The sequence below is a fragment of the Chrysemys picta genome, chromosome 2, assembly GCF_011386835.1.
Source record: "Chrysemys picta bellii isolate R12L10 chromosome 2, ASM1138683v2, whole genome shotgun sequence".
Classification (NCBI taxonomy): Eukaryota; Metazoa; Chordata; order Testudines; family Emydidae; genus Chrysemys; species Chrysemys picta.
Window position 1 is genome coordinate 281,245,301 of NC_088792.1, and position 27,874 is coordinate 281,273,174.

Genomic DNA, 27,874 nt, shown 5'->3' on the forward strand with positions numbered 1-27,874 from the left:
GGGCATGTTTTTGAGATATGCCATAGAGATGGAAATGGAACACATATAGTGAATTTCTATGTCCAATTTCCAAAACCGGATGTTGCCCTCAGGCCAAAAAGTTTGCCCGCCCCTGCTCTAAAGTTTTACATTGTTTTGTTTTTGAGTGCAGTTATGTAACAACAACAAAAATCTACATTTGTAAGTTACACTTTCACGATAGAGATTGCACTACAGTACTTGTATGAGGTGAATTGAAAAACACTATTTATTTTGTTTATAATTTTTACAGTGCAAATATTTGTAATCAAAAATAATATAAAGTGAGCACTGTACACTTTATATTTTGTGTTGTAATAGAAATCAATATATTTGAAAATGTAGAAAAACATCCAAAAATATTTAATACATTTCATTTGGTATTCTATTATTTAACAGTGCGCTTAATAACAATAATTTTTTTTAATCGCAGTTAATTTTTTTGAGTTAATCGCATCAGTTAACGGCGATTAATCGACAGCCCTAATTCCAATTGATTTATTTTATAATTATATGGTAAAAATAAGAAAGTAAACCATTTTTCAGTAATAGTGTGCTGGCACTTTTGTATTTTTATGTCGGATTTCGTAAGCAAGTAGTTTTAAAGTGAGGTGAAACCTGCGGGTCTGCAAGACAAATCAGCCTCCTGAAAGCGGTACAATAGTCTGGAAAGGTTGAGATCCACCGTTGCAAGGCATTTAAGAACTAGATTGAGATCCACCGTTGCAAGGCATTTAAGAACTAGATAGAAGTGAGTAGGACACTTGACTGGCAGACAGAGATTTCCAAGCCCCCTGAGGAACCATGCATGCTATGTCCTTTTTTATTTTGACCAACATTTTGGCTAATAGAGGAGTTGGTACAAATGCATACAATAGATCTGACAACGAATGAAGGTGAAAGGCACCCCCCAGGGATCACTGACCCAGTCTGCTGCTGGAGCAGAACTGGGCACATCTCTTGTTTATTGCTGTGGCGAACAAGTTTATCTTGGGGGTGCCCCATTGCCAGAATATGTGGAGTAATATGCTGGAGTCTATTTCCCACTCATGGTCTCAGAAGAAGTGGCTGCTGAGTGTGTGCGCCGTCACATTCTGAACCCCTGGAAGATAAATTGCTGTGATGACAATCCGATTGTGTATGCACCAATTCCAAAGCTTGACAGCCTTGGCGTGGAGGGAGGGGGGCCTTGCTCCCTCTTGCCGGTTGATATAAAACATGTATGATATGTTGTCATCATTACCCTTATATGCTTGCCCCTGATTATTTGTAGAAACTGAAGACAGGAATATCTGACTGCTCTGAGTTCCAGGAGATTGATGTGAAGCATGGTGTAGTGGGGTGAACACCCGCTCCTGGCCTGAAAGGGTTAAAAACAGCCCTGGGAGAGGGCTGTCACAGGGGGTTAAAAGCCAGTCCTTGGAGAGGGCTAGGGCTGGGAGCCTTAGGCTGGGCTGATTGGGTAGGCAGCCTTAGCTGTGGCCACGCCCCAATCAGGCCTCAGCTGGCCCTATATAAGAGGCTGGGAGCCAGGAGCTCAGCAGTCTCTCTCTAGCTATAGAGGGAGATGGGCCTGGCTGCAGGGAGCTAGAGACAGGGTACCTGAGTGGAGCAGGGCTGGGGAAAGGCAGAGGAGCCGGGGAGCTCCAGCCTGGAAAACTGCGGCCTAGCAGAAGGCCAATGGGTACTGGGGGTTGCAGAGGGCAGCCCAGGGGTAGGCAAAGGCAGCAGGTCCAAACCCAACCTTGCCAGAGATGAGTAGGCTGATACTGCAGTCTGCCCCAGGGCATGGAGGCTAGATGATGACTGGCAGTATCCTTATACTGAGGCGATGTGGGGATAGTAGGTGGGGGTTCCCCAGGGAGGGGAGACCCTGAGACTGAGGGGTGTACAGCCAGGGGGCAGCACCCCAGATAACGGGGACCGGGTCCAGGAGGGACACAGGGGCCAAGCGAAAGCGGGACACCGGTCTGCAGAGGGCGCTCCGGAGGCTGGATGAGCTAATTCCCAGAAGAGACCAGCAGGAGGCACCGCGGGGTTAGTCCCACTTGCTACACATGGTCTCTTCTGACATCCATTTGCCCTGGCCCATGTGAGAGTCCAGATGTGCTCTCCACCCTAGTAGGGAGGCATCATTTGTTATGACAACTGTTGGGGAAGGACGTACAAATGGGACTCCTGTGCACACACTGATGGACTTTCCACCAATTGAGGGATTTTTTAACACAGGTGGGTATGGAAAGTAACATATTTAAATGGTGACTGTTTGGTGAATACATTGTCCTGAGCCACCCCGAAGGCAGCACATTCAGAGCCTGGTGTGGTCTATGACAAAGGTACTGGCTGCCATGTGCCCCAACAACAAGACAGTTCTTGGCTGGTGTTTGGGGGGCTGAGCTGGATTGTATTGCTCACGTTGGAAAGGGCTACAAACCTATGCAGAAAAAGGTAGGCTCTTGCTGCTAGTGAATTGAGAGGAGCCCCCATGAATTCTAAGTTTTGCCCAGGGATCAAAGTGGATTTTTGAATGTTCAGTTGTAGGCCCAGGTTGAGGAAGAGGCTATGACTTCAGAAGTTGCCTGTAAAGTCAGTTCCAGGGACTGGTCCGTCAGCAGCAAATCATCCAGATAAGGGAACACTAAAATATCTTTCCTGCGGAGCTGTGCTGCTAGTACTTACATGACTTTCAAAAACACCCTTGGGGCAGATGAGGCCAAAAGGGAGCACCCTGTTCTGAGCGTGGTCCTGGCCGACAGTAAAACATGGGAATTGTTTGTGAGATGGATGGATCGCAATGTGGAAATATGCATTATAGTTAAAAGACTAGAGACCCAAGTATCAACCCTGCATTGCATCAGAGAAAATGAAGACTTTCTGGATAGAAGTCAGCATTTGGTACTACAGGCACAGCATGCTGAAGAATCAGAGAGGGCAATGCAGAATGGGGGGAAAAAATGGCAGAATGTGACCTCCAGAAAAAGGAGAACCCATGTACTCCGAGTGCAGATAGAGGTAAGAAACCGTTTTCAGGCTCTCTGCACAGGTATTACGATGGAGAATGGTTTGGAAGAGTCTACCGAGGGAAGGGATCAGAAGGAGACCCCATCGACCAACAACACATGGGATGCATTGTACTAGGGATGGGGGTTCCACGACCATCATTCCCAAGAGGAGCAGATGGATGGTGGTGGTAGGGGACTCCGTCCTAAGGGGGACAGAGTCATCCATCTGCTGTCCAGACCGGGAAACTCGAGAAGTATGATAATTGCCTGAAGGATTGCTAGGAAGAGATGGGGTCCACCTAACAAAGAGAGCGAAGAGCATCTTCGCAGGCAGGCTTGCTAACCTAGTGAGGAGGGCTTTAAACTAGGTTCGCTGGAGGATGGAGACCTAAGGCCTTAGGTAAGTGGGGAAGTGGGATACCGGGAGGAAACACAAGGAGGAGGGTGCAACAGGGAAGGCCTCCTGATTCTTACTGAGAAAGTAGGGCAATTGGCTAGTTATCTTAGGTACGTGTACACGAACGCAAGAAGCCTGGGAAACAAGCAGGAAGAATTGGCAGTCCTGGCACAGTCAAGGAACTATGATGCGATTGGAGTAACAGAGACTTGGTGGGGTAACTCACATGCCTGGAACACTGTCAAGGATGGGTATAAATTGTTCAGGAAGGCTAGGCAGGGGAGAAAGGGTGGAGGAGTTGCACTGTATGTAAGAGAGCAGTATGATTGTTCAGAACTCCAGTATGAAACTGGAGAAAAGCCTGTTCAGAGTCTTTGGGTTAAGTTTAGAAGCGAGAGCAACAATGGTGATGTCGTGGTGGGCATCTGCTATAGACCACCAAACCAGGAGGATGAAGTAGAAGAGGCTTTCTTTGGACAATTAACAAAAGTTTCCAGATCACAGGCCCTGGTTCTCATAGGGGACTGCAATCACCCTAACATCCGCTGGGAGAGCAATATAGTAGTGCACAGACAATCCAGGAAGTTTCTGGAGAGCGTTGGGGACAACTTTCTGGTGCAAGTGCTAGAGGAACCAAGTAGGGGCTGTTCTCTTCTTGACCTGCTGCTCACAAACAGGGAAGTAGAAGTAGGTGGCAACGTGAGCAGCAGTGACCATGAGATGGTCGAGTTCAGGATCCTGACAAAAGGAAGAAAGGAGAGCAGCAGAATACAGACCCTGGACTTCAGAAAAGCAGACTGACTCCCTCAGGGAACTGATGGGCAGGATCCCCTGGGAGGCTAATATGAAGAAGAAAGGAGTCCTGAAGAGCTGGCTGTATTTTAAAGATGCCTTATTGAGGGTGCAGGAACAAACCATCCCAATGTGCAGAAAGAATACCAAATATGGCAGGCGACCAGCTTGGCTTAACAGAGAACTCTTCAGTGAGCTTAAACACTGAAAGGAAGCTTACAAGAAGTGGAAACTTGGACAGATGACTAGGGAGGATTATAAAAACATTGCTCGAGCATGCAGGGGTGTAATCAGGAAGGGCAAAGGACAATTGGAGTTGCAGCTAGCAAGGTATGTGAAGGGTAACAAGAAGAGTTTCTACAGGTATGTTAGCAACAAGGTGGTCAGGGAAAGTGTGGGCCCCTTATTGCATGGGGGAGGCAACATAGTGACAGATGATGTGGAAAAAACTGAAGTATTCAATGCTTTTCTTGCCTCGGGTTTCACACACAAGGTCAGCTCCCAGACTGCTGCACTGGGCAGCACAATATGGGGAGGAGGTGAGCAGCCCTCAGTGATGAAAGAACTACTTAGAAAAGCTGGACATACACAAGTCCATGGGGCCAGACGCAATGCACCTGAGGGTGCTGAGGGAGTTGGCTGATGTGACTGCAGAGCCATTGGCCATTATCTTTGGGGGAGGTCCCAAACAATTGGAAAAAGGCAAATATAGTGCCCATCTTTGAAAAAGGGAAGACGGAGAATCCGGGGAACTACAAACCAGTCTGGCTCCCCTCAGTCTCTGGAAAAATCATGGAGCAGGTCCTCAAGGAATCCATTTTGAAGGACTTGGAGAAGAGGAAGGTGATCAGGAACAGTCAACATGGATTCCCCCAGGACAAATCATGCCTCACCAACCTGATGGCCTTCCATGATGAGATAACTGGCTCTGTGGATATGGGGAAAGCAGTGGACGTGATATACCTTGACTTTAGCAAAGCTTTTGATACAGTCTCCCACAGTATTCTTGCCAGCAAGTTAAAGTATGGATTGGATGGATGGACTATAAGGTGGATAGAAAGCTGGCTAGATCGTCGGGCTTAACAGGTAGTGATCAACGGCTCAATGTCTAGATGGCAGCCGGTAACAAGTGGAGTGCCCCAGGGGTCGGTCTTCATTAATGATCTGGATGATGGGATGGACTGCACCCTCAGTAACTTCGCGGATGACACTAAACTGGGGGGAAGGTAGATACGCTGGAGGGTAGAGATTGGGTCCAGAGTGACCTAGACAAATTAGAGGATTGGGCTAAAAGAAATCTGATGAGGTTCAACAAGGACAAGTGCAGAGTCCTGCACTTAGGACGGAAGAATCCCATGCACTTTTACAGGCTGGGGACCAACTGGCTTAGCGGCAGTACTACAGAAAAGAACCTGGGGATTACAGTGGATCAGAAGCTGGATATGAGTCAACAGTGTGCCCTTGTTGCCAAGAAGGCTAACAGCATATTGGGCTGCATTAGTAGGAGCACTGCCAGCAGATCGAGCAAAGTGATTATTCCCCTCTATTCGACACTTGTGAGGCAACATCTGGAGTATTGCGTCCAATTTTGGGCCTCCCACTACAGAAAGGATGTAATTGGAGAGAGTCCAGCAGAGGACAACACAAATGATTAGGGGACTGGGGCATATGACTTATGAGGAGAGGCTGAGGGAAACCGGGCTTATTTAGTCTGCACAAGAGATAAGCAAGAGGGGATTTGATAGCAGCATTCAACTACCTGAAGGGGAGTTCCAAAGAGGATGGAGCTAGGCTGTTCTCAGTGGTGGCAGATGACAGAACAAGGAACAATGGTCTCAAGTTGCACTGGGGGAGGTCTAGGTTGGATATTAGGAAAAACTAGGAGGGTGGTGAAGCACAGGAATGGATTACCTAGGGAGGTGTTGGAATCTCCATCCTTAAGAGGTTTTTAAGGCCCGGCTTGAGACAGCCCCCTGGCTGGGATGATTTAGTTGGAGTTGGTCCTGCTTTGAGCAGGGGGTTGAACTAGATGACCTCCTGAAGTCTCTTCCACCCCTAATCTTCTATGATTCTTCTATGATCCTGAAGGTCAAGATCTGAGAACCAATTCTTTTGATCTAGTGAAGGAATTATCGCTGCAAGTGTCACCATTTTGAATTTTTGTGCCTTCACATAAATGTTGAGTAACTTCAAATCTAGGAAGATCTCCAACTGCCAATCTTTTTTGGTACCAGGAAGTACCTGGAATAAAAACCCTTTCCTCTGTGCTGCATGGGAACTGGTTCAATAGCATCCAAGCTATAGAAGAAAGTCTGTTTCTTGACAAAGCAAGCTCTCATGAGAGGAGTCCCTGAAGAGGGACAGGGAAAGAGGGCTGGTTGGTGGAAGAGTAGTAAAGTGAATGGCATACCCTGTGGAGAGGATATCCAAAATCCACTTGTCTGTAGTGATCAACTCCAAAACCTGCCTGAAGTGGTAAAGGCAGTCACTGAAGGGAGGAAGGCACGTGAACTGTTGCAGCTTGTAAGAACTATGATGGTAATTCAGACCCTCGACAAGCCCATCCAAATTGCATATTCTGGACTTCTTTCGGAAATCTGGAGAGCTGAGAGCCGGGAAGCCCTTCTCATAACTTTTTTCTGGGGCTTGGATTTAGTGCGGTGCTGCCTTCCACGTTGGTTAACTGTGTCAACCACCAAAGGATTAGGAGAGGGATGAGAAAATTAAAACAAACAGTCTTTTGCTGTTTCGTATCTTCCTACAAGAGAATGGAACAGTAGCCAGACAATCTTTACAGGGCCCAGAAGAGCCTCCTTGACAGACAAAGCCATGTGGGCAGATGAGGATGAATGAAGGATGTCAAGCAGCTCATGATTAAGTTCTTTAAGCTCCTTGTAATGGGGTTACAGTTATCCCTCCTCCTCTGGGTCTGAGGGAGGCCACGCCACCTCACTAAGTCACTGGGATCATGGCCTAGTGTCAGGGGAATTAGCATAGTAGGCATTATCATCCCAGCCTTTGTAACAGGGTGGAACCCCAAACAGTCAAGAGACCCTAGGCCCTCAGGCAGGGCTGAGCTTAAGAGCAGTCTGTAGATTCAGGCCTGTAGAGCTAACAAGCAGTCTACAAGCTCTAACTCTTAGGTAGGGGAGGAGCTAGCAAGCAGTCTATGGTGGGGAGGCTGCCACTGAGTCCCAGCCCAGAGCCCTCCCGCAACACACTGACCGGCTGTTAAGCCACCACACCACCAAACTGACATCTGGTTTCCCTGGGCTGCTTCCTACCAGAGTCCCGAATCAAGCTCTATGGTCTCAGGAGCTGCTGCTGCATCAGAGTACTCAGCCACCAGCAGTCCCACCAGCTCCTCCCCAGCCTTGGTCCTCCCTGGGTCCAGGGCGCGGCAGGCTCAGCAGCAGGGTCGGCGGGCTGCAGCACATAAGACACATCTGTCTCCTTCCCTGGCTCTGCTCAAATTGAACTGGGGGCTCCGCCTTTTGTACTTCTTGCCCCACCTCTCAACTTCTGGTGGGAAGGGCGAGCCCGGCCTGACTCCACCCACCCGGGCAGAGAGAGTGGTTCCTCTTCCTCTGGCTTGGAGGGAGGCCACACCGCTTCACTACACTCCTCAAGAGGATTCTGCAAGGTGTCAGCAATTCTCTTCATGAGATCCTGGAACTGTTTAAATTCATCTGCCAAGGATGGAGGAGGAGGCATAAACTTCTTCATCCAGAGATGAGATACTGGCCAGAGGAGAGACCTCTTCATTGGCTCTAGCATCTTGCTCCTCAAAAGTTTCTTCTTGAGGATCAGGTGTTCTAGAGAAGGCAGACGATGAAGGTCGCCTATTTCTGCAACGGGTGGTGCTTGAAGCCCTGGAAAATTGCTGGTGATAGGCTGCCCAAAGGTCCCAGTATGGCCGAGGAAGTGCATAAGGAATAGGACAGGGCACCCCCGGGTGCTCACACCAGCGAGATGGTGGCTGCGACCTTGTGCCATGAGTAGTCGAAGGCTGAGAGACTTCTGGAAAGAGGCCTCTATAGGGGTGAGGAGGAGAGTCCTGTATTGATATTTGGGAAAACGAGGCAAGGTCTTCATCAGAATCCTCTTCCTCAAACTCACTATGAAATGGTAGAGCTCCCAGAGAAATCTGTAGTGAAACTGTTGGTACTGAGTGAACTTCCGGAGATCTCAATGTCCTGGGTATCAAAAATATGTTGGAGCTCAGCAGTGGAGAACCGGGGTCTCAGATACAGCCAGGACCGATGGAAAACTAAACGTCTGTGGTACCGAGCATGCTGTTGATACACAGCTACTTTATCTATTAATATCGATCTGTATATAATATATATGAAAAAAATTTTTTTTTAAACTAGGAAGCTAAAGCTACTAGTACTTACTAACTAATTATACTAATGCTAAGTACTACTACAATAAAAAAACCTGGGACACAACTGAGTTCATCTCAACAGGGACAAGTGCCAGAGTTCCATCACAAGCTGAGGCGACTGAGAAGGAACTGAGGGCTGTTCACCCATACAGTGCTATAACAACAATTGTACAGGGCACGAGGCAGACCAGCACACATGCGTGGGCCAAACACACACTACTATCAGAAATCTCCACTCAAAGGTACAGGGGGCGCAAGCGCACCTAGAGTGGAGCACCCATTTTGACAGAATGTACCCTTGCCCTCACCCAACACGCTATTGTAATAATCTTTGTACAAAGTATGCCTTGTACAAAGGCACTTAAACTCATAATTTGCTGGTCATTATTGCCCTGGTAATGTATGTGTGGCAACATTGTATATAAAGTTATAAGAGTGCCCTGTATAATGTTAACACATATTCCAAACCACAGCCCTACCCAAGCAGAAGTTGGCCAACAGGTCTGTCCTAAACAAAGGAATGTTTGCTCCGCTTAATTTGCATTTAAGCAGTAAGGAGAGACATCGAGCAAGAAGGGGAGATAAAGAAGCTCAAACGATTGGAAAAAAACAGTAGGGAATATCCTTCCACATAGATGCTGTCTTCTGAATCTCAGCTGGAAATGTTTTTCAAGAGGGCGCCCGATATTATAAAAAGGAGGGACAAACACCCCAAGGCACCCATTTCTCTCCCCCATCACATTCAAGGCAACTGAAGCCACAAAGGAAGCATTCACTGGATTCTGCGAGAAAGGGTCCTGACCTAGAGGGTTTGGTCACTAAAGCTGTTGAAAATATACAGTGAGAAACTTTGCTTGAATCTAATATAGTAAGCATTTTAACTTTATTTTCTTATAACCATTTCTGACTCTTATGCTTCATTACTTGTACTCAAAATCTCTCTCGCTGTAGTTAATAAACTTGTTTTACCTAATCGTTTAAATTGCGTGTTTAAATTGAAGTGTTTGGTAAACTCCATTTGGGGTGGCAAATTGTGTGCACATTATTTCTATTAAAGAAATAATGGACCTTGTATAAATTTGTATTGTCCAGGAGAGTGCTGGGCAGTACAGTATATACATTTCTGGTGGAAAATCTAAAATTGGTAGTGTGTTGGGGTCATACTGTAGTATAACCCAGACTAGTAAAAGCCAAGGTGTAGACATAGCTGGGAGTAGTGACTTGAGTTCTAGATGCTGTTTGTAAGCAGTCCAGGCTGGAGGCAACATCAACAAAGCATTGTAAAGGATACCCAGGCTAGAGGGCAGCAGTGACACAGCTACTCATTAGTCTGGATTGTACCCTCATATGTCACACCCATAAGGACGCTACTCAAAGAATAAGCATTTGTTTCCTCAAAGTATATGTATAAGCAGAAGAGCCAGGCCACGTTTTAGCTAATTTTACAAACATGCACAAATAAAACTCAGAATAAGCAGGAGAGATTTTAGTCTAAAGGATAGATCTTTTTTCAGGAAGTGATTGTAGCACTTTAAAATGTAAGTGCCTTATCATCCATAAGCCACAAGGTAATTAGTGTGGCATGACTATATTTCACCTTTAAAAACAAAAACTGAAGATATTTTTTCTGTGCTGCACCACATTGTTCGTTATTGCTGAAGGTAGCACAACCCTGCATAGCAAGTTAGTAAAACTCCATTCAGTAATACTCAGTGTTTTAGAATTTGATTCAGTGCACAATTGTGAAAGTGAGAGCAAAAGAAATCATGAACTTTTCAAAACTGCCCAATGATCTTTTATTCACCTTAAGCAGGTCAGCCCTGTACAGCACAAACACTGCTTGACCCGTGGCTAAAATGGGGGTTTGTTTTATGCTGACTTCAGTTCTTTGGCCAGTCAACTAACCTAATGCAAGGCTGTGAGAGTGAATGGCTTGAGACCACCAATGCCCATTCTCATTAGACCAAATCTGCTAATTTAACTGTTATTCATGAAGCAGGACAGGGGTAAAGGTAAAACGACTGCAATATGCTGAACAAGGAACACATAGCCCAGCCTTGTTTAGTTCTTCAGAAGAGAGGCAGCCATGGCTAGATAGTCCTCTTTTTTTTTAACCCTTCCTCTTTGGTCACATGATATCAGTGGTGAACCCCTCCTACCTCTTGGAATTCACACTGCTAAACTCAGTGTGCTCTTGCCTTCTACGCTATACTCTGTCAAGTGCTGTCTGTGTTTGCCAGGCAGTCCTACACAGAGAGCTTTGCCAGATAGGGGGACAACAGTTAAGGCAAGGAGCTCACACCAGAGCTTGCAGGGATAGCACTTAATCCTTCACTCCTCAAGAGAATGTGTGTTTGATGGTGAATATTTGAAGTGGGGAGTACAAAAAAAAGGAGAAAGGACACTAGTGGGAGAATTGACAAAAGGGCAGAAAAGAGAACAGCAGGAGAGAAAACCTGAGGAATGAAAGTGAAAGGAGAAAAAATTTCTTTCCTCTCCTGTTGTGTATGTCTACAGAAGAAAGGACAGTGAAAAAATGCAGACAAGATTTAAAAATAAAAAAAGAGAAATATCGTACGGGTAACAGAACACTAAATTCTACTGCAAAGATTCATAAAAGCTATAAAAAGAAAAAGGGAGTGAAAGAGAAAACCACACACATATTCACAGTCTGTACATGAAATGTCTACCAAAGCTAAACAGCTTGAAAATTCATCTTTGAGGTCATAGAAAATAATACGTGCATGTCCTCTCTTCCCCTCATACCAAGATATAAGCAAATTTGAAAAATATTCTGCACTGAGTACATTTCCTGAATTTTTAACTTAACAAAATACTACTCTCCTTTTAAAAACACTGTCACAAAGAGAAATTTTTCTCTCTGCATGACTACAGAGATCTCAGGAGTTCTTTGAGCATCTCTCAGTGTTTCCCCCAATACATATGTGGCAAGTTCTCCACAGAGTGTTGGCCACCTACCAAGCCTTCTGGTGGCTTTTACTGACACCTGCCTGTATGCACCATCGACAAGGAGTCATTAGCTAGTAGCTGCCAAAGTTGTATTCACAGTGAAGGCTGAGAAGGGAAATTAAGAGTGTATGATACTACTCAGCTTCCTTATGCAGCCAGCTCAGGCTCTGGATGCAGAAGAAAACTGTCTCATGCGTGTAAGGGAAAGCAAGCTTCCATCAGCATGAAGTGCAGGAGTATTTTACAGATGGTAGGGCTGAAGAGGCAAACTTATTGAATGGTGAACAGTGAGGTGGCAAAATATGCAGATGACACAAAATTATTCTAGATAGTTAAGTACAAAACTGACTGCAAAGAGTTTCAAAAGGATCTCACAAAACTTTGTAACTGGGCAACAAACTGGCACATGAAATCCAATGCTGATAAGTACAAAGTAATGTACATTGGAAAAAATAATCCCAACTATACATAGAAAATGATTGGGTCTAAATTAGCTGTTCCCATTCAAGAAAGATCTTGGCGTCATCATGGACAATTTTCTGAAAACATCAGCTCACTGTTCAGCAGCAGTCAAAAATCTTAACAGAATGTTAGGAACCATTAAGAAAGGGATAGAAAATAAAACATAAAATATCATAATGCCACTATATAAATCAATGGTACACACATTGAAAACAGCTTCTTGTTGTGTTTACCTCATCTCAAAAAAGATATATTAGAACTGGAAAAGGTGCAGAAAAAGGCTATGAAAATGATCAAGTGTATGGAACAGTTCCATATGAGGAGAGATTAAACAGACTGGAATTATTCATTTTAGAAAAGAGACTAAGAGGATACATGATAGAGGTCTATTAAATCATGAATGGTATGGAAAAAGTGAATAGGGAAGTATTATTTATTCCTTCACGTAACACCAGAACCAGGGGTCACCCAATGAAATTAATAGGCAGCAGGTTTAAAACAAACATAAGGAAGTACTTCACACAAAACACAGTCTGTGGAACTCGTTGCCGGGGGAAACTGTGAAGGTCAAAAGTATAACTTGGTTCAAACAAGAATTGCATAAGTTCATGGAGGATACATCCATCAGTGGCTATTGGCCAAGATAGTCAGGAACACCCCCCCATGCTCCAGGCATCCCTAAACCTCCAACTGCCAGAAGCTGGAACTGGACAACAAGGGATGGATCATTCAATAATTGCCCTGTTCTGTTCATTCCCTCTGAAGCACTTGGCACTGGCCACTGTCAGACACAGGATACTGGGCTAGGTGGACCACTGGTCTGACCCAGCTTCGCTATTCTTGTCAACTGCTTACAACTGGGATGGAGAATAGTCAGAGTGAACAGAGAGACAGAAAGAAGGATGGGAAGAAATAAAGAGACTGACAATCACATAGTATTCTCCCCTAGAGAGAATTGGGAGACACTGAAGTTTAGAGCTGAACCATGAATATACATTTAATAGTTTTATTATGTCAGTCTAGTGAACTATTTGTTTATCCTTACCAACTGATTTTAAAATTAAGACAAGACAAGTCTTAAGGGAAATCCTTCACTTTAAATACCCCATCCTGTCCTAAATCTCTGATGCCTCCTATGGTGGTACACTCCACACATCTTCACTACTCCACACATCTTCAGCCTGGTTCTTGTCAACCCCTGCTGGCTCTATTTTATCACCCCACCACGTCTACTGAGTAGCAAATGACAGCTTTCACCTGAGCTCTATCTACTCCAATTATTTCTAAGGAAACTATCAAGACTATAGTTCAGTGGTTCTCAAACTTTGTGTTATGCAAATCCAAATGTAAGTCCCTATTTTCATGAATTAACTATAGCAGGGGTTCTCAAACTGGAGGTTGGGATCCCTCAGGGGGTCGCAAGGTTATTACATGGGAGGTCGCAAGCTGTCAGCCTCCACCCCATACCCCGCTTTGGCTTCAGCATTTATAATGGTGTTAAATATATTAAAAAGTGTTTTTAATTTATAAGGGGAGTTGCACTCAGAGGCTTGCTATGTGAAAAGGGGCACCAGTACAAAAGTTTGAGAACCACTGCTCTAGAGGGCAATGACTGCATCACATTTTGTTTCTTTCCACAAACTAAGGACTCAAAAACAATAAAAGTAAAATATGGTAACAATATGTTAAATAGAGAGATCCAATTATTATATTATTCTATGTTTCTACAAAAGTTTAATGTTATAATAATTATCATTTGTCTCCAATTTATATGGTAATGATTTGTAAACATGTTAAAACTTCCTAAATAAATAGATAAAAAATAAAATTCAATATCTAGCGTTCATACAACTTTCAGGTTGAGAATTCAACCACTTAAAAGTCAGGACGTTCCCACAAAGACATGCACATACAGTATGCAACTTTTCTTATTCCCATTTTCCTTGTTAAATGCAGTCCTTAATCTGTATCATAAAATATACCAAACACATAATACGGCAGAAAGATCTTTAATTTTTGGAACTTCTGCCTTTTAAGTACTTGATTTTTTGAGTGTAATGTTGTATTTACATTTGTGGAACAGGGTGACCTGCCCCTTTAAGGACCAGAGGCCTGGAGCCAGACAGGCCCATACAATTAGCAGTGTGTTTAATTAACAGAACCAGTTGGCTATGGAGGAATTGATTCTCCTATAAAAAGCAGCAGAAAGCAGCACCCACAGAGTCTGTTGAGAGTGAGTAGACTCCAGCAGGAACACTGAGTTTTCGGGGAAAAGGGCTTCAGGCAGGAAAGGCTTGAGACACCCCCAGCAGAAAAACTGGGAGCATGGACCTGATGGAGATTTGAGAATTATTGTTTTGAATATTACAAAATCATAGAAATGCAGGGCTGGAAGGGACCTCAAGAAGTCATCCAGTCAAGCCGCATGAGCTGTGGCAGGACCCAGTAAACCTAGACAACTTCTGGCAGGTATTTATCCAATCTTTTCTTAAAAACCTCCAATGATGGGGATTCCACAACCTTCCATGGAAGCCTATTCCAGAACTTAACTACCCATATAGAAAGTTTCCCCCAATACCTAACTTTCATCTCCCTTGCTGCAGATTAAGCCTGTTATCTTTTGTCCTAATATCAGCGGGACGAGAGTGGTTATGTTAATAAACCCAGCCCCAGGGAGGGGTTGCTGAATTTAAGAGTTTAAGTTTTGGTAATTTGATCAAGAGAGTCCTGAAAAGTGGGGAAACTGAGGCAGGGCCAGTCCAGTGGGATATGAGGCCAGAATGGGTGCTCAGGTAGCAGCCAGTTTATTTACATGTATGCTTGTGTGTATACACATACTTTAAATATAGTATCTATAAATATACTTAGCAATCAGCCTCCCTTTTTGCTTAATCAAATTACATTTAAAAACTCAGAAATCATTAGGTAAAATTCTGAATTTCAAAGGTGCACAAGAAATAAATACAATACAATCACACTGAGATTTAAAATTTGCTAGCTAGTTTGACAAGACACGTTTAAGCAACTGATTAAACAGAAGTTACCAGATAACACAAACCACATGGAAAATATGTTTTGGTGATTTTTTTTTTTTTTTTAAGCAACATGCACTCTCTCAGACCTTGAAGGCTCACATTAATTTCATAAACTTTCCTCTTAGCTCAACCTTTTGGCTTGAAGGCAGTTCTGTATACCCTACAGTTACTTTTAAATATCCCTCTTCTAAGTCTGCCTGAAGCCCAAGTTTTCACTAGTGGTATTTCTACACAACTTCTGGAACTGTGCTTCCTAGCATAGGTAGACAGATGCACTTTAGCTCTGCTCACCCTACTGTGCTAAAAATAATTCAGTGTGGCTGGCCATGATGGCATGAGCAGTGGCTCAGGCTAGCCACCTGAATACAATCCCCCTCAACCCCATGGGTTTTGTACTCAGGCAGCTAGCCCGAGCACAGTCCATGTCATCACAACCACAATGCTATTTTTACTGCGCTAGCTAGTGCATGTCTGTCTCTACTCGCACTGGAAAGCGCCTTCCCAGCTATTGTGTAGACATACCCACAGACATTAACTCAAGAGATTTCTGCCTCTATTGAGATTTAGGTTATGTCTACACTACATCTTATGTCAGCATAACTTATGCTGCTTGGGGGAGGGTGACATAACTGTAAACTCTCTAGTTCAGTGGTGCCCTTAAAAGTTTGAGATTTGGTAAATCATAGGAATTAAAGAAAAGACCTATTAGATCAATGAGTCTGTTCCACTGTAACTTCAGGAGGAATTTTCTCAAATAGAAGATGCATCATTATTAGTTTCCAGTAGAGGCCACAATGAGATAAACTTCACAAATGTAAAAAATAGTCACAGTCCAGATTTTAAACTGAGTCTAGACTCTCATTTACCACGACATTAAAAAACTGAATTATGTAATCTCAGTAGTGAGTTCAGTCCCTCGAATGACTTAATACTGCAATAAAACAGACACACCTTTGAATGCATTTGAGAGGAAGCCTCTGACACTAAATCAAAAGTGAGAGCTGGCATCTTTTAAGAGTGAAAAGTAGTGGTATAGAATCAATGCACATTCTCATCAAGAGTTCCAACCAACCTGTTATTTTGAAAGCAGCAAAGCTAACAACTGCATAAAAAACAATATTAATTACATGAGAATTGCATCAGTAGGCAGTTTCTACCTTTCCTTCTTCATGGAGAGAAATACACGAGACTATAAAATGGCGGCTAATCTAGTTGTTTGCAGAAATATGAGCATTAACGCCATCTTTAAAATCAAGATATTAGGAGCTATAAACATTCAAATCCAGAGAATATCTGCAGACAAAGAATATGATATCGTTTGAGGAGAAATCCTCCCCTATTTGGTCTCTACAGCCACAAATGTGAGTAAAAGATGTCCCTGCCTCAACAAGTGAGAAGAGTGTGGTCAGCTCTACAGTTTGGGTGAAGTAGAAATTAAAAGACAAAGGCAAACAGTAGACAAGCACACATACTAAACTGGGTAGGGTCTTGAAGCTTTGGATAAAGAGCTTAAATCTGATATGGAAGATGATGGACTGACCAAAGTCCAGGATAACCCAATTAATGTGGTAAGAAGCTACAGCATTCCCATAATGGCACTGTAAAGAGAGGAGTAGGAGTAGGAGCAGGAGCCATAACTAAGTCTTTCCAACATCCACAGCAAAGAACCATAGAGCAAACAGGAGAGAACCTCACACTTTGAGACCAGCAAAATATTATGTTTCCCTGGATGGAGCTCACCCACTCAGGCCTATGGAAGTGAGGTGCAGAAATTAAACCACTGTTTATATAATAAAAAATAAAAGCCACAGTTTTAGACCCCGCCAAGTTGCATGTTACCTCAGAGGGATAGATTCATTTTCTGAGATGTAATTCCTCTTATCTACTTCCATTTTATTTAGTACATTCAAATGTAAATTCTAAGTCAGACACTATGAAAGGTTAACAAGGACACTGCCAAGTATGAATCATTTAAGACTGCTGCTGCAAGATTCATCCAGGCACCTTGAGTGAGCAATTCTGACCCAACATCCCTTGGGGGAATAAATAGTTTAAAGGTTTTAGTACCGTCCATTGGAAGATCTCAAAGTGCTGAATTAAGCCTGAGTTAGGTATTATCTCCACCATTTTACAGATAGAAGATTGAGGCAGAGTGATTAAACTGACTTGACCAAGATAATTCAAGTCTTCAGAAAAGGCAGAAATAGAACTCCAGTCTCCTGAATTCCTGTCCTTTGTTTAAGTCCATCGTTCTCCCCTTTATCTACAAGTGATTGGTAGTAAACCTATAGACCTTAGATGCAGGAAGTGTTATTAGATATTGGACACTAGTAGCACTACTAGACTATTAGTAACTAAATGTAACAGCACTGGAGTAAGGACTCATATGAAAATACCGAAGAATCTTTACAAAAAATCCAAACCGAAGTAAATGAACTACCAAGGTACATACAAAAGCTCCCCAACTTACGCAAGCGTTCCGTTCCGGAACGCCTTGCATAAGTTGAATTTTGCATAAATCGGGAACGTATCTCCAACAATTATGCCAAAAAAAAAAAAAATTACGGAACTTTTTCCGTAAGTCCGGATTTCCGTAAAAGGGTTTGCATAAGCCGGGGTGCATATTTCATGTTGTTTTCATCACTTCTCGTTCACCCTCTAACTTATATGCAGCCTCAACTATTGTAAGTGCTCTAAAATCCAAACAGTTAATCAGATTGATTTGAAATGTCATGTGTCTCATGGAGGCATGGGACAGTGTTAGCGATCCAAGTTTGAGATAATTTGACCGAGGGGTTCCCAAGTTGCAGGCCCCCCCAAAAAAACACTGGTTTTCTTCTGCCACCTTGTAATGTTAAACAGAGGTATAATGTATCTTTCCCCCCCTTTTTGTCCTTTAATAGTGTTAGATGGAATCCTGTAGGTGAGAGCGAATGGGTTGTAAAAAGGAGGTGAAGAGCTTGTATATTTCAGCAACTGTTGTGCTGTCAGAGTTAAGGTATATGTGTTAACAAGGCATATTGGGGCATTACTGAAGAACTGCAAAGTTAAATTTGTTAGTCTCTAAGGTGCCACAAGTACTCCTGTTCTTCTTTTTGCAAAGTTAAGGTTAACTTTATGTACAAGTTACTTTAAAGTAACTCATTACAGGTGTTCCTTGACCTTCCTCTGGAGCATCTGTAGGAAACAGGATATCATAGCACAAGGTTCTCAAACTGGGGGTTGGGACCCCTCAGGGGGTTGTGAGGTTATTACATGGGAGGTCGCAAGCTCTCAGCCTCCAGCCAAACCTTGTTTTGCCTCCAGCATTTATAATGGAATTAGATTTATAAACTAAAAACAATTTTTTATATGAGGGGTCGTACTGAGGCTTGCTATGTGAAAGGGGTCACTAGTACAAAAGTTTCAGAACCACTGCCATAGCAGATGAACCAGAGGTCTTATCTAGTATGGTAAATCCTGTGCTCCTATTTTCAGCTCCTTGCACATCATTTATTGCCCTTCATAGCATCAGAGAAAAGGGCAGGGAAAGGAGGAACATGGCAAAACTGAGCATCCATGTCTCTGGGTTAAAACACTGCTGTACTCTTCCCCCTCACCCTCATATGCTCTGTTTCAGAAAAGCAAGAAATAGCCACTACTTAGTTAAAAAATTACAACACAACCAGCCCCAAAGAACTTGTCATTTAATTTATTTGGAGGCTTGGCTAATTTAATTTTTTCCTTCCTTTTTGTAGTCCACATAGCTTAGCACCCAGCACCAGGCAAGGAGGAGGCAGCAGCAGCTCCTACTAAACACAGAAGAGGCTCCTGACATTTCAAACTGTTCCAGGAACTTGAAGGAGACACGGAGGGAGAGATCTCCTCTGCTCCCCACAAAAAATAAATGGAAGGTGGGGTTGCACATAGGAATTGGCTTGGGGTAGGTGTATGAGGTAAACAAAAAAACTGGATATGGAATGGGAAGTGCATCTTACAGACAGTGAAGCCCACTCAGTTCTTTCCTGCTGCCCCAGCCTGTATCAGCTGGCCTGGCAGTCACGCTTTATCTTCCCCCTGTAAGCCTCTGATTTGTTGCCACAAAGGATCCCTTCTTTCACCCAGAGTGCAGGGACAAAACCACTGTCCTGACAGAGGACCATGATAGTACGAAGGGGTCAAAAAAAAAAAAAAGTTCAAGGAGTCCGGTGGCACCTTAAAGACTAACAGATTTATTTGGGCATAAGTTTTCGTGGATAAAAAAACACTTCTTCAGATGCCTGGAGTGAAAATTACAGATGCAGGCATTATATAATGACACATGAAGAGAAGGGAGTTACCTCACAAGTGGAGAACCAGTATTGGCAGGACCAAGTCGATCAGGGTGGATGTAGTCCACTCCCAATAATAGATGAGGAGGTGTCAATTTCAGGAGAGGCAAAGCTGGTTTTGTAAAAAAAGTTGATGCTCTCTTCTATCAGCAGTTCAAAAAAAAACTTTGGAAGAAAGCTTTAAGACAACCTACTATCATCTCTGCAGGAGCAACAGGATGTGGCTCAATGTTTGAGCAGGCAGCTTCATTGTCTATTCACTGTCCCCAACCCCAAGTGCACATTTTCTTCACCAACTTAATATTTAGGATGGTGGAAGTGGGAAAGCACATATGCTTTCCTCCTGCTATACCCAGGGCATCAAATGCCTATAGGCTGCTGTTGCAGTCTGAAGCTAAAGGAAAAAAGTTAGTCTGAGGACAGGTCCCAAAATTAGATGAATTACAGTTTAACTGTGTGTCTGTGTGAGTGGAAGAGGAGGGGAGGGGGAAGAGTTAAAACTTTAAATGAACTTACATCTGTATAAAGGTGGAGCCTTGCTGCAAAAGAAAACTGGCTAGAGTATTACTCACTCCCCCCTTCTAGCCAAAGGATGAGGAAATAGTTTGATGCCAAAGGAAACTGAATAATTTCTGTTCAGGTTCCCTCTGCAAGCTCTTTTAATGCTGAACCTGGTAAAAAAGAGAGAGGCATAGAAGGAAGATACAGGGACAAAAGGAAAAGAGAGCAAATAAATAAAAACAGAATAAAACAGAATGAAGATAGTTATAGAAAAGACAGAAAAAATGAGGGACAGAGTGTGCTGCAAGTTCTGGGTCTGGTAGAGCCTCCCCATTTCCACCCTTGGACTGCTGTTAGATATGAGAAAATTCAGATATACACAATATTTAATGTTAACCTATAAGGAAAAAGAAAAAGTGATAATCACTTACTATACAGAGCCTTCAGCTCTAAGTTCTTTAACGCTCTGTCTACAACATGACCTCAAATTCCTCTCTTCCATCTCTATACTTGATCTCCCCCCGCCACCCCCCCCATCTGGAATCTTTTCTCTGCACCTCACAAAGTGCTCTTAGCAACCACTTATGACCAAATTTTAAGAGCCTATGTTCCATCCTCATCCTTCTCAATCTCTCAGCTGCCTTAGACTCCTCTGATCAAGGCCTCCAACCTGAAGGCTTGTGAAAGCCAAGGGAGAACAATTCCTTCACTTGGTTCTCCTACTACTTCTCTGTCACACCTGAAGCAACTCTTTTGGAGGATCCCTCTTATTCTCTCTTTTGAAGGACCATCCCTCTCTCTCTCTCAAGACACCACCTCCTCCATCCATATGACTCCAACTATGAACTCTCTGACCTGTCTCCCTCCAGCCAATCCCCAATCTCAGCCAGTTTCTTTGACATCACCTCCAGAATCTCACTGTTAAGGCCCTATTTGAATCGTGGGATGATTGTCAAATACTTGCGGCTGAGTTGCAGACAAGACATGGAAAATCGCAGAAAAGTAATAATGGACCTTTATTAATTGTGGTGATGTGGAAAAGCCAAAGAAGACCTATTTGTTTAAGAAAAATTTGCTGGAACAAAATAAACACTCAAGTATTATGTTATGCCTGCTAATTTTTTTCTGATAACCAGACATTTTGCTGCAACTATATTACAGTCATTAATACCCAGAGCTGCCAGCGGGACCCCCGGCCGCCAGTGGCCCAGGTCTGTCAGCCAGGGCTCATGCTGTCAGCACCATGCACAGCAGGGCTCCCGCTGTCAGCCCCTGGGCTGACAAAACTGTGGTGGAGGCCTAATGCTGCGGAATCCACAATATCGTGAATTAAGTAGGGCCTTACTCATTGTCAATTTAAATTGAATGTATACAGTTTCTAGCACAAGGTGTGAGGGGGAATCCAGATCACGACCTTTTGGCCCTACCATAACACAAATAACAGGGAGCCAACTTCAGGAATATTTTATAATCCAAGCTGCCTCAGATTTGCACCACAGAAGATCAAAGAGAAATTTCAACTAATAGAGAGCCTGGTATTTTTGAGTATCTGCATCACCGTCCCAGTTGTGCGAGGTGCTGTACAAACAAAGACAGACTGTTCCTATCCCAACAAGTTTACAATTTAGGAAGAAGAGAAACATACAAAGAATAGGAAAGAGAGATAATCTCATAATATACAAATTTATATACATGGAGGTGTTTTAAAGATATTTTTAGTTTCTTAAATAAGTGCCTATGAACTTTCGTCCTATTTGCCTAGCTATTAAACATTGCCTGATTTCTTGGAGAACATGTGGCAGAAATGGTTCTGGAATAAATCATTTACACAACTGCAGTAACTTTAGTTGAATTTGACTGGGAAAACAACAAAAGCCTCCCACCCTCAAAAAATAAAACAAAACACCAACCTACAAAACTAATCAGGTAGGTTTTTCCATCCTATCAACTCCATTTCCCTTCCTCAGCCCTCTAATGTCTGTATTTCTAACTAATAAATGGCAATCCATGTTCTTTCAAAATTTCTGGAGTCTGTCAAATCCACCATGCTATGCTAGCTTTCAACCATAGGTGCACCCAAAAACACGGACCTGAATTCTGAAACACCACCAGCATTTTTACAAATTTTAGCATTGCAGAACCTGCAGTTAAAATGTTTGAATCCATTCTTGTTTTCCATTTCTATTCTTTAAAAAAAAAAAAAAGATAACTTTCAAAATAAAACAGCTACTCGGTAGAAGTCAATAATCAGGAAGTGTTATATTTCAGTTCCTAAGTAGTACTTAACAGTCATATTTGGCATTAAAAACTATTGGGTTGTTCTCATTTTAAAGTGTTTAGCAACCATTCCATAGAAGAATTGCCTGTCAGAATGATCACATTAAAACAAAATTATCAGGTGTATGTTTTCGGTTTGCTGGGATTTAAAAAAAAACCTTAAAATTACTAAAACATTTTCATGAAATTAAGAGTCAGTATGAAACTGGCAGGGTGGATTTGATTTAAATCATGATTTAAATCACTAGTCAGGAAGACTCGATTTAATCATGGTTTTCTATATAAAAGTGCATTCTTGTTGGTTGTTATAATCTTAATACATATTCTTCACAACTCAAATGTAGGTTTCATTTTTAGAAGATACACACTATACATTTTTAAACAGATTTATTTTGAAAACTTTTCAGATTAATTTTACAGCTATATCAGAAAATGAATTATTGTTTGGTTATTTCATTTACCAAAAATAATTGAAGCAGATAGTTATGAAATCATTGGGACGTGAACTAGCTCCAATTCAACAGGTTAATCATTAACATTTGGAGGATTTTCTTGCCATGTTGTATTAGGAAGAGAACATCACTCGACAGACATTTAAATTGTTTTATTTAACTAAAACAACAACGTTAAGTATTCTGGATTTTTTTTTCTTCAACAGCAAACATATAATCTTTTAACAAAACAAGCATATGTCCCTCGCTTCTCACATTTATCTCCAGACTTCTCCTTGTCCAGATCTATTCCGCCCCCAACAATCTTCTAGTCATGGAACTTATTGAAACTTTGCACTTTTAGAGAGAGGTAAGGGATTGACTCTGCGTACACAAATCTGCAGAGGGACAATAGAGTTGAGGTCTGTTATTTCTCAGCTCTATATATGTATTTATTTAAAAACATTTTTGCTATTAACAAGCATGTTATCTCTGGAGACCCAAATCCACAGTCTGAGAACTGCAAAACTAAGCATCTCTGATGGTATCTTCTAGACTGAGCACTGAGTCCCATTTGGTAGATAGAGAGGTTAACCTAAATAATCTATACAGAAGCCCCTGGAACTCCATAAGATTGGGACCCTAATCCATGAACTATTGGAACTCATTTACAAAACTCTTCTTAAACATTACATGAATATATTGTCTAATACTATTAGAATTAGAATTTATAATCCCTATTCCATGATGAGTTATCTTTGAGCTATAATGTATCTTAATTAATACCATCTTTACATAGTTTTTTTCCTCAAAAAGCATTTTATCAAAAAAATCCGATGTAAATCAAAAAGTCAGAATTTTTTTATTTTTAATAAAAAATCATTGATTTTTATCCACTCTGGAAACTGGTTTGATAATATCCCCCTACAGCATTTGAAATACAAACACCAACCTCATGCTAGTGCAAAATAACTAAAAAGTGATATGGACTAGAAACTGCCTACAGACAAAAGTGAAACTATTTGATTTTCGTTGTCCTTGCTATCTGAAATGCAAAAAGTAAACAACCAGCATAAATGATGAGAAAAATTCAAATGTTTAAGTTTTCACTTTTAATATTGAAGAGTGTTATTTGTAATAAAGATAAAAAAATCTTTAAGTGTGATTTCTAACCTGACAATGTTCCTTTGATATACTGCAGAATCTTTACAAATATTTTTCCTCTTTTCACATTCTGGGTATCTTTTGAAATATGATGATATGGAGCTTCTATAAGAAATACTCAATGTCTTTTTAAGAGTCAAAGCTTTCCTAAGTTTAAGACAAGAGATATTCTGACTGGAGAATTACAAATTTACAAGATTTGAATATTCAGTTTTGAGAGCAAAATATTAGCCTATTTACAGCAAATAATATACTGTGAAATATATCTGATAATTTTAATGTTTAAAGAGTAGCTGCCAATAGCTCTTAATGAAAATAAACAGTGTACTTTTAAAAATATTTGAAGGATATAGAATGTTTGCTGTTATTGGGAAAAGGCATTTCCATGAATTCTAAAGGAATGTGAAAAGAGTTAGAATATCCTATATCTCCAATCTGTATGCTACACTATATCAAATATAGTACTGCTATGCAAAGCAGCAACTGGAAAACTAGGAAAAGGTATTGGGTTTTTTATGTTGTTTTTGCAACATGCAATAAAATATGTTTTATTCGTTTTGCCGAGATGCACAATTTCTGGAGATAGCTTCAAATCAAATAGAAGCTGTCAAACCACAATCCATTACTAGCTCCAGAAGTGTAATTTTTGCATAGTATCCAGAAACACTGTTGCTTCAACAAATCTCTTAGCTTGGTAGAAATTACAATACCAAGAAAGTCAACTGTTCGGTTATTAGTCATCAGAAGTTGGAAATACAATGGTTTACCACAGAAAGAGCTTTCAATACTACTTGACAGATACTTTGAAACAGACTTATTACAACTACCTTAAACACTTATAGTATATATTCAAAATGTTATATTACTGCTATATAATAATCTTTTATTCTGAAATAGTGTGCATTTCAGATACAGTTAGAGACTGACACAATCAACCACACATGTTCAGTACTTTTAAAGATACCTAGGGTTTAATAAAGCTCACAGTTTTTTGAAAAGAAGTATTATGCTGTTTTATTTGCAATTCTTTGTGTGCATTTTATCTTTTCCAAAAAGTTTGAAGAAAGAACAATCCAAAGCCATGTTCTACCAAGACTGGATTTAAAATACATGTAAGATAATCCTTACATGAAAACAAACTTATTTTAAAAAACACACTAGTTTTCCTCGCTTTTCAATCTTTAGATAAGCGATACCATTTAAAAACATGTAAATTAGAGAAAATAGTTTCTCTATTGTTGTATATTTGCCAGACACCTCACAATACAGGCAGTGACATTTGCCCCAATTCTGCAAACTTCAGTGGGACTATTCACAGAGCATAAAGTTAAACACACACATACATCGTGCAGGATCAGAGCCACAATCCTGGCTCCAAAAAGTTTAAAAGCTGTACCCCTAATCCTACACCTGGATCCATGACAGGACAAGACTTCAACCCACAGATCCAATGCAGAATCAGGGCTTAATTTCAGACATGAAACAAGGGGTAGAGGGATAACAAAGAAGAAGGGATATGGAGAAGGATGGACAGGGGCAAACAACATCAATATGATTAAAGTTATTCATTAAACCATGTTAGGTTTCATACTTAAGGCACTGCTTCTGCAAAATGATTCACACAAGTGCACCTTGATCTCAATGAGGCTCCATGCAGTCACAGCATAGAGCCTCAAGTAGGGTGACCAGATGTCCCGATTTTATAGGGACAGTCCTGATTTTTGGGTCTTTTTCTTATATAGGCTCCTATTACCCCCCACCCCCCGTCCTGTTTTTTCGCATTTGCTGACTGGTCACCCTAGCCTCAAGGTGGTTCAGCTTTGCTCAAGAACTTTATTGTTTAGTATCCTGTACACTGAGAACACTGTACAGGCAACACATGGGTGAAAGAATGCAAATTAAGAGATACCATAGTGCAAGTTTACTTTTAAACTAAGTGAATATTGTAATTCAACATATTAGTCCCATTGATGAAAAATATGAATCCCCAAACACTCTGCCTTCAGCTGAACTTTTTATTTCAACTCATTTACTATAGCACTGCCATTATCCGAAGCATCCGAAGAAGTGAGGTTTTTATTCACGAAAGCTTATGCCCAAATAAATCTGTTAGTCTTTAAGGTGCCACCAGACTCCTTGTTGTTTTTGCCATTATCCTGGTCACATTGCCAAAAACCCAGCTGCAGGCTGACTCTGCAAGACTTTGACATTGGTGTTAAGGCCCATAGGATATGTTCTGCTTTCAGAACATTTAAATACAAAACACTGCAACTTGTTAAAGCATAAAGCTACACAGTTATGGAGCCACACAGTCTTTCAGTTAGGAGGGATCAGGAGAAGCTAAAAAAGGACTAAAGCAAAGAAAATTATGTAGTCCAATATTGCAAAGTTAGGAAAACAGAAAGGAGGCAAGAGTCTACTATGTACAAAGTATTGTGCTTTAAAATGAATCCCCTGGGATTGGAAGAAAAAATGGGTATTGTTACAATTGTGCATTGCTGACTGTATCCTGACTTCAAGTTCGTATCAGATTTAAAAACAAAAATCCTGGGAAGCATAAGAGAACCCTTCATGGCAACTACTCCAATTGCTCTGGTGCTAGGTAGATAAATAAAAAAGCATCCTCATCGATGCACAATTCCCCTTCTTCATTCACCCTTTACTTAATAATCTCCTAGTGTGTGAGAGCGACACCAACGAGCCTCTTCTCCTTCCTCTCAGATCAAACACCCGGCTCCTCGGCGAGCACTACAGATCACCACACAAAAAAGAAATCTCAACCACTTCCCCTGGCCCCCAAGCTGGATGAGAAAACCGCAGATTTACCAGCGGAAGGGGCAGCCCCGCTCTAGCCACGGCCCCCTTCCTTCCCCCCTTTCCCTTTGTTTACTCTGTGGGCTAGTCACCCCCGTGTGAACGCGCCAGCACCGAGCCCCGTCCCACCACATCCGGGGGGGTGACGAACCCCACCTTGCCGCCGCACACGGCTCGCAGGAGAGGGCGGGCGCGGTCTGCCCCGCTCCCCACGAAGGAGAGAGGGCGGGTGGCTAGGCAGGGATCTGAAAGGCAACCTCGCCTCCTCCTTCCCACCCGCAGCGGGGGGGGGGGCACCACCCGCTCGACGACCCCCCCTCAGAAAAGGCCATTGACAGACCCCTGCACCCTTCCGGCCGCCCCCACCGGAGTGCACAGAGCTCGCTGTTCCCTCCGCCACACGAGGGCTCCCCGCCACAGACACGCGGGGAACGGGAGGACTCGTCCCCACAAGGGACAGCCGCGGTAGGGCTTCTCCCCCTCCAGAGGGGCGGGGGTGTCTCACCTCCCCGGGGGCGGGGAAAGGAGGCGGACACGGCGGTGCCGCTCGCCAGGGGAGACACCCCCTTCCCCATTACATAAGTTGGGGCCATTCTGCCTCACTTTCCCTGCCCCCCACCGGCCAGCCCCGGCCGCCGGGACTCACCAGCCTGAGTCTCCGTCCGGCGGAGCGCGAGGTCTCGCGGGGAGCTGGGGGGAGGGGAGGGGAGAGAGACGCCGCGAAGTTGAATCGTCTCGGTCCGTCCGTCCGCTTCTGCCGAGGGCCCCGACCGGCTCCCGTCCCTCCCGCTGCGTGTGTCTGTCCCGGCCACTCCAGGCCGCTCCCCCTCCCTCCCGGCGCGCTGCACCATGGGATACGCCGCTGCCCCCTCTCGCTGCCAGCCTGCTTCACTCCCCGCACGAATGGCTGCGAAGGGAAGGGACCGGTGCGCCCGCCCGCCCGGCCTCGGGGGCGGAGTGTCCCCTCTGATCCCCACGGGAACAGCCCCCACTCGCGGGGACCAGCCACAGCCGTGCCAGCCCCCTCAGATCCTCGGGGGTCCCAGCCTCGGGGCCACCCCCCTCAGATCCGCAGGGGGTCCCAGCCTCGGGGCCAGCCCCCTCAGATCCTCGGGGGTCCCAGCCCTCCCAGCCTCGGGGCCACCCCCCTCAGATCCGCAGGGGGACCCAGCCCTCCCAGCCTCGGGGCCGCCCCCTCAGATCCGCAGGGGGACCCAGCCCTCCCAGCCTCGGGGCCGCCCCCTCAGATCCTCAGGGGACCCAGCCCTCCCAGCCTCGGGGCCAGCCCCTTCAGATCCGCAGGGGGGCCGAGCC

The 27,874-nt window shown here is 43.2% G+C and overlaps 1 protein-coding gene across 17 annotated transcripts in view; it reads right to left on the reverse strand.

Moving 5' to 3' along the window:
* The window catches only part of PTK2 (protein tyrosine kinase 2), a 359,211-nt gene extending 331,688 nt beyond the window's left edge, over positions 1-27,523 (reverse strand). For 9 of the 17 annotated variants that reach the window (XM_065586258.1, XM_024102653.3, XM_024102650.3 and 6 more), the window contains exon 1: positions 27,207-27,522. In XM_065586258.1, coding sequence (XP_065442330.1) covers positions 27,207-27,411 — 205 coding nt within the window. In that variant the 5' untranslated portion in view covers positions 27,412-27,522. Of the gene's footprint in view, positions 1-26,926; positions 26,945-27,206 lie in introns of those variants that run through there. The other 8 variants (XM_065586267.1, XM_065586265.1, XM_065586264.1 and 5 more) reach the window with 5 other exon arrangements.
* Positions 27,524-27,874: the final 351 nt, after the last annotated feature.